Here is a 7859-nt window from a genome sequence, read left to right on the forward strand (position 1 = left end):
CGCTCTGCCTCTTAGCCATTCAAATATAACGGCACCCTGTATATCTCAAGAGCGTCTTAAACTCATAAGTTAGATGCTTCCTCAATTTCAATTTTCCAACTTTTCCTCCTCCTCCTCCTCCTCCTCCTCCCCCCCCCCCTCCGTAAAGCGATTTGACTTAGAGGTAGAAGACGTAGTAGGTAGTACCGAACGGCGCGTATGTGATTGTTTTTAGTAATGGTCACTCGACATTACTCATCACAACTGGGAAATAAAGTGTTTCAGTTCGTTACTTACCTAAATGATAACCCGTACCGTACTCAAACCTAGTGCTGGCCTGGTGACTGGTGACACAACTAATTGAAACACAAATTATGTTGCAAGTCACTGGAGTAATTAAGGTCAGGAAAAGTGAAATTTCCAGGTGCTAGGCTACGCTTGCAATAGTAAAAAGATAGATACAGAGAAGGATTTCGTGCAAAAAAACTTACCAGAAGTAGAATCGTTGTGTAGAGAGCATGGGGAGTGCGCATGATCAGATCCAATGCCGGAGCTGTTGCTGGAGTTGTTGTTATTGCGCATGCCCAGTCCGCTACCCACAATGTTCATGTTCATGCAACGCCGCATGTCAATGTTGCTCAGGTTTCCCTTCTTCCGACGCACGGTGTCGTAATCCTTGGGTGGTAACAGGATGGGCGCCTGGTCAATGTCTTTGTTCAGTTTCAGCTTCAACTCTGCCGTCAGACAGTCGTATAAGTTGATGACCTTGTCGTTGATGGCAGAGCTGCCTGAGCCAGATGAAGTACCAGACGTTTCACTCTCTCGTGTGGAGAGGTTTTGTTTGGCATACTTGAGGTTGGCGCTGTTGATGACGCCCTTGTTGATCATTTTCATCTCCATGTCGTTGATTTTCTTGACGTTTTCCGGACGTTCTATGATGACGGTGAGTTGTTTGGTGAGGATGGTGGCCGTTTCGACGCTATCACATCTGTAGGCATGCACATGGAGGGGACATTTGGTGACAGGGTTGTAGAGGAGCATGATCATACTGACGATGTCTTCATGTTGATAGACACAGGTGATGCTATGCTGCGGAATAAAGTGCTTGATCAGATCATTCTTCTTCACATTGGCGAGGTTTTGATTCTCGCTAATGTTCTGAATGATCTTGATGCCCTTGTGGCTGATTTGGAGCGTGATTTTGAACGGCTCCACCACCTTTTCCTTCTCAATGAACTCATTGAGTATAGGGATGATGTACTCGTTGCCTCGCAGTCCGTTTGATTCCTTCGAGCCGAGGAACCAAACATAGTAGGAGGACTTCTTCACATCCTTCTTCAGTTTGAATGCCATAATCTGTTTCTTAGGAAACACTTCACGATGTAACTGCACACATGTTCAGGACACACATTACTGTGTCGATTTAGTATTAGCTTTATTTTAGGAGAATGCTTAGGGTTAATTTTATTTTACAGTGGTATTCGCCACATAATTATAAGAAAAATCCTTCTTGTTCTAAAACGGTTCTAAATTAATTGAGGAAAAGGCCTTTCACAATTTTCTGATCCGCGCGAATTTGTGTGTTTTCAGTTTAACTTAAACTAACATCATTAATCTCAGTCTGAACAAGTTTTAAAAGCTTCTTTTCCTATTAATTTAAATAAAATCGAGTGGATCTCTTAGATAACCCAAACGTTAAGCAAGATTCATGCAATTATTTCCTTGTTATGTGTGCACCTATTGCTTTAGCTTTATAAGTTTATCATAATTACTTTCTATTACATTATAAAATTTACTTTCCATTACATTATTACTTTCAGCCACCTAGAGGAGCGAAGAAAACGAGATTTTTTTACGTGAATAAAACGTACTTTCTACATCTGCTACATAAGTACCTCTTGCCTACATAATTACTGACTTCAGTATGTAAATTGATTATGAATAGGGTAAGCACCTAAAGTATGCCGTTTCCTAGGCGTTTTATAGTTACAGATCCGTCTAACGAGAACTTGAGAAATGCGTTACCTATATCTGGGACATTCACTAACCTATAATTAATATTGATACAATCATCTAAGCGTGATTGATTTTCTCCATGTGTTTTTATAATACCGTGCTCTAGTCAGAGCACTTTTTAAAAAAATGAGAAAAATGAGTGTTCCACTGCTGTTTTTATTTTGTAGCAATGAAACAACTGGTACATTAGACGCATGTGGTCTGTGTCGTAGCATGACCATCCCGTAGTATGCCTCTCATCATCGGTGCACGGCCGGGCCACCAGCGAGGCGTTAGCACGTTGAATGCATTCAACAAGGCATGGGTCACCATTTGGACAACGTGTTACCATACTCAGACTAGGTGGGGGATTGAAGCGAAACCCTTTCAATCGCCCACCAGGGATGGAGGGACTACTTAAAAAAGGTAAGGTTAATGTGGACGGGCTGTTGTATTCGCTTCGGTGTCGTCTGTCAGTCTGTCTATCAGTCTGTCCCCATAGAATTACAGAATTAGTGATTTTCTCTAATCACGATCGAATAAACTACGGGCTATAAAAAATTCCCGGAGGGACGGACCCAGCTTGTTTCTCTCTTTCTTAGATACCCCGATAGGTTATGGCCGGGGCCACAATTAGAGTTTAAACTCGGTTTAAGTTTAACTTTCGGATTAAATAATCTGATTGGTTGATTAAAAAAAATTAATCCATTAAACCGTTCAACCCTGTAGGAAATAATCAGTCGACCCTGATATAAATTATCCAAACATAAAAAAAAAAATCCATCGAAACTTACCGGCCCTGGGCGATTTTCAATCCAGATCACGCGATTAATCCAAAGGCCAAGGCGATTTACCGGTTGGTAAGTCATAGTTACCTTCATCAGATTAAATCATGGTAAAATCAATTCATGGTACAGTAATTAATTCATGTTAAATTATTTCATGGTAACTTTGTTCATGTTAAATTATCTAACACCGGATCTTCCTTCTCAAGAATACCTAGGTACTATAATAATTTGGATTTAAAAAATAAATTATTGAAAAAGATTTAACCCTGCTTAGTCACTGTAGCATACAAAACTTACTGTTGCTGACCTATGAACAGATGTAGACAAGTACCTACCTACGTCCTTATTTTTGGAAAACTGTAGACCTTCAAAAGGGGGTTTACCTGACTCAAGTCTACAGTATCAGTTTAACATGAATTTGATTCATTCCTTATTCCTCATTTTGATTAATGATTGACTTTTTGTACCTATCTGCGCTTGCGCAAACCCTAAAAGGGTTTTTCAAAATTCAGACTGTAGATCAAAGGGTTAAAATTAACTGATAATTTTGGATTAGTAAAGAGAGAGTTTATACCTGTTGCTGACCTATGAACAGATGTAGACAAGTACGTCCTTATTTTTGGAAAACTGTAGACCTTCAAAAGGGGGTCTACCTGACTCAAGTCTACAGTATCAGTTTAACATGAATTTGATTCATTCCTAATTCCTCATTTTGATTAATGATTGACTTTTTGTACCTATCTGTGCTCTACCTGACTGAAGTCTACAGTATCAGTTTAACATGAATTTGATTCATTCCTAATTCCTCATTTTGATTAATGATTGACTTTTTGTACCTATCTGTGCTTGCGCAGACACTAAAAGGGTTTTTCAAAATTCAGACTGTAGATCAAAGGGTTAAAATTAACTGATAATTTTGGATTAGTAGGTAAAGAGTTTATAAATTTTTATTTAGGTGTAGTTATAATTGGTTTTTTTTTTCTCAATGTGTTGTTTTATTGTTTATATACTTTTTTATGTTGTATTTTTCAATGCTCCAAAGGCAAGAAGGTAACGGTTTCAATTTAGTTATCTATTTATATGTAAATTTATTTCAATCATATGACTATTATGAATAGACTGCTAAGAACTATTATCTATTTTATTTTACAGCATTAAAAACAAAGCACGTTAATTCTACATATATACACGATGGGTAACTTTCACAATTTTTTCTCCTCGATGCAAAAGATTTACACGTCAGGTACAGTGAACTAGAAACTAGAACACATAATCCATTCTCACGGTGAAGAAAACAACACAGTCTCTGGTAAAACAAAACACGGTCTTTACATATATGACTATTATGAATAGACGGCTAAGAACTATTATCTATTTTACAGCATTAAAAACAAAGCACGTTAATTCTCTACACGATGGGTAACTTTCACAATTTTTTCTCCTCGATGCAAAAGATTTACACGATACACGTCGGGCACAGTGAACTAGAAACTAGAACACATAATCCATTCTCACGGCGAAGAAAACAACACAGTCTCTGGTAAAACAAAACACGGTCTTTACACTGATTTAACACGAATCACAAATCGATTTCCGAAATAATCACATTCAATTTTCAAACAAAATTGTTTGTAAAATCCACGATGTGATTTATGAGAAATAATGTAAATTGTTTGAAATTAAAAGATAAAATTAAGAATTAATAAATAAAAACAAAAACAACAAACACCTCACCGCAGATGTGTGCAACACGGTCGTTGGATGACTGAACTCTCAAGATACCAAGTTGGTATTTTCAGAAGGTCAGAACTACAAGAAGTGGCTTGTTCGGTTCTCGGGTGTGGAGGAATATGAGACGTAGTAACCAAGTGTGTGGTTTCTTCTTTTCTACTGAGGAAGATGGGTTTAAGGACGGAATAGGCAACACTCTGCGGACTTTCAGATAGACTAGGTACGTACCTACCTAAACTTAGAAAGTAAAAAAAAAAATCTAAGAGTAAAAATTTAAAAACATTAAAAGTACCTACTGGTAGGTGCTTTTATTACTTGCTTAAGTGTCTTTTTTTAAATAAAAAAAAAAGCTCGTCTTTTTATCCGCCCGCGGCGAATTTTATCTATACAAACAAGGTTCGTTTTCGGAACGGCTGCCGTTCTCCTATCTTGGCTTTCTTCTCTCTTCGCTTTCGGGACGATAAGACCTTAGCTGTTACAGTTCCCTCTATCAAGTCTCAAAAAGTAAAATAATAATAAATAAGGAAAGTAACAAGCTGGGCCCGTCCCTCCGGGAATTATTTAGCCCGTAGTTTATTCGATCAGTAGGTACCTATGTACCTACCTAATTTGTTTAATATTCACTTTATTATTATTCTTGATTTGATTTTTCGATTTTACTTTCATGTAATGATTTAAAATCAAGACTAGAGCCCGTTCTCCCTTTATTCCCAATATAAGGTTTAAGTCACCCATCCATTTATTGGCCTTGCTCGGCGTAGCTTAACATAGGTAACGCTAAAACCGGTCTTAAATGATCGACTGAAGTGTTATCCAAAACTTTCTCGCTTTGAGTTCATAGGTCGTCGCGACAAATTTCAAGATCAGAGACTACGCACTACAAAAAGTTGCTTGTCTACGCTTCTAATGTACAACGGGTCTAAAGGAATGAAAATGGAAATTCTCCTGAAATTTTAGCTCTTGACTATACGTTAACCATGTTATGTTTTATGTAAACTATGTATTTATGTCAATGTAATGTTCTATGTACTTTCTATGTATGTTCTATGTATACGTTCTATGTATGCAGGGGACATGGCGTGAACTAATTAACTTGCCGGAAAATTTATCAAATCACGGGAAAAACGTTTTGCCTAACTAAATTTTATTCGGGATAGGGGAGCGGTACCACGTGTGTGACACTAATCCTAATGTAGGCCCCACATTTTAAAGAATTTCCTAGTTAAAATTCTACAATAGACAGGACGAAATTACGCAGACGTTCACCAGTGAAGGGTTAAATAGATTGGAAGATGTGTTATCTCTGGCCGGGTGGGTATCACACTGCATTCGTACGCCGGAGGTTCCAGGTTTGATTCCTGGTGGGGTCGAAGTTTTTTTTTTTTTTTTGCTCTGTGCTCGGGGAGCACTCAGCCTCGTGAGGCGTTACCAGTGGTTACATATTGAATTAATGAGAAATACCTAATAGTAAAGGAGGCACTTAGTAATGCTGTGATACCCACTATCCATTTTAAAAATTGAATACGAAAGTTGATGCCGGAATTCGTTCTTTTGTTGACTTGTTGTTGATTATATTCCTTCTTTGTTGACATTGACGAGAGGGCAGACAGGGCATCATGAGATGGCATGTGGCCCACCTTACCATGTGGGTGGATGTTGAAATTAGGCTGCGGTTCCACTAGATGAGATTTCTAAACGACGCCGACGTTATGTCATGTAGCTTTTTTTTTTTTTAAAAAAAAAAGAGAGGGTTGATAGAGGGAACTGTAACTGCTAAGGTCTTATTGTCCCGAAGTCGAAGAGAGAAGAAGACAGGATAGGAGAAAGCCAGCCGCTCCGAGAACGAACATTATCCGTTCAGGACAAGATCCGCCCCGGGCGGGAATCGAACCCGCGGCCTAGCGCTTACAAGGCAGACGCGCTACCAACCAAGCTAACTAGGCTGGCCATGTAGCTTCATATGACTGAAAGATAGAAAGATACCAACATTTTGTGAAAATGAGGTTTCACAGCATTCGACTTTACCTATAGTTGTGTGTCGTAGCATACGTATCCCGTAGTACCTACATACCTATGTGTCTCATCAGATGGGCGAGAAGAGACACAATACCTACTCCTTGTCTTTAGGGTCTGGATTAAGAACACCAGAAAGTAACCTGCTAAAAGAGGTAAGCACATACATAAGTACATAATTATTATGAAAGTAATATTTTTCCAATCGCAATATGATTGCAAATGTTTGTCGATTTTGGGCATAGGACCCGAGATTTGGTTTATGGCGTCAGAAATCTGATGCAATGTAATCGCAGCCTTATGGAACCATGGAATCTTCTGTAGATAGATTTGGTCTCTCATGAAAGGTAGGGCGGAATAGCTCATTATTTAGTTTTAGGATCAGCTTCGTCGCACCGCAAGAAATGACAATGGGATCAATAGAATAGAGTTTCAACCATTGTTGTGATGTGTACCTAAACCTACACTGTCTGGGGGAGATACTTTTGGTATTTTTCTTTTATTTTTTCTTGATGCCTTATGGAACCTCATCTTCTGTATATAGATTTGGTCTCTCATGAAAGGTAGGTAGGGCGGAACAGCTCATTATTTAGTTTTAGGATCAGCTTCGTCGCACCGCAAGAAATGACAATGGAATCAATAGAACAGAGTTTCAACCATTGTTGTGATGTGTACCTAAACCTACACTGTCTGGGGGAGATACTTTTGGTATTTTTCTTTTATTTTTTCTTGATTCCATATTATTCCTGTGTACCTAATTAATTGTCCCTCTTTTTCGTTTTCCTTATCTTGTTCAAGTTTTTCTTTCTTCTTCTTCTTCTTCTTCTTCTTCTTCTTCTTCTTCTTCTTCTTCTTCCTCGTCTCCTTTTTCATCCTAAATTGATTGGTCATTAGCACGGGATAAGTAAGGTACGTTATATTCAGTTCCCAAGGTTAAAACCACCTTCTCCTTTTATTGCTTGTTAAAATATAGGCTCGTATCCTAAGCCTAAGAGGCTTATGCTAGTAAAATTCTCCGTGCTCTCTCCTTCTTCTTTTTCTTCTTCTGCTTCGTCCTCTTCTGCTTCCTCGTCTCCTTTTTCATCCTTAATTGATTGGTCATCAGTACGGGATAAGTAAGGTACGTTATTCAGTTCCCACAAAGTTAAAACCACCTTCTCCTTTTATTGCTTGTTAAAATATAGGCTCGTATCCTAAGCCTAAGAGGCTTATGCTAGTAAAATTCTCCGTGGGATATTCATAAAAAAAGTACCTCTTCTTAGGTATAAGGTCTATACCCACTTTTTTAGAAATGGATCAGTAGAACACCTCCGTTTCCGAATTGAAATGAATAATTGTCTGCCTGGAATGAAG

At 38.4% G+C, this 7859-nt stretch overlaps 1 protein-coding gene across 1 annotated transcript; it reads right to left on the reverse strand.

Annotated features, from left to right (window-relative positions):
• Nucleotides 1–220: 220 nt before the first annotated feature.
• LOC108253244 lies at nt 221–1491 on the reverse strand. The gene is made up of 2 exons (XM_017446824.2): nt 471–1491; nt 221–243 (listed from the first exon to the last, which is right to left on the reverse strand). The coding sequence occupies exons 1-2, from the start codon at nt 1330–1332 to the stop codon at nt 221–223; spliced, it is 885 nt and encodes a 294-aa protein (XP_017302313.1). The 5' UTR covers nt 1333–1491.
• Between the last annotated feature and the right edge of the window lie 6368 nt (nt 1492–7859).

This window comes from Diaphorina citri, unplaced genomic scaffold (genome assembly GCF_000475195.1).
Source record: "Diaphorina citri unplaced genomic scaffold, Diaci psyllid genome assembly version 1.1 scaffold1419, whole genome shotgun sequence".
Classification (NCBI taxonomy): Eukaryota; Metazoa; Arthropoda; class Insecta; order Hemiptera; family Psyllidae; genus Diaphorina; species Diaphorina citri.

Excerpts from the sequence above, each read along its gene's own strand:
- LOC108253244 (XM_017446824.2), bottom strand. The coding sequence starts at position 1,332 with ATGGCATTCAAACTGAAGAAGGATGTGAAGAAGTCCTCCTACTATGTT. Across the intron at positions 244-470 it reads ACACAACGATTCTACTTCTG|TTGTGATGAGTAATGTCGAG; the intron begins GTAAGTTTTTTT and ends TTTATTTCCCAG.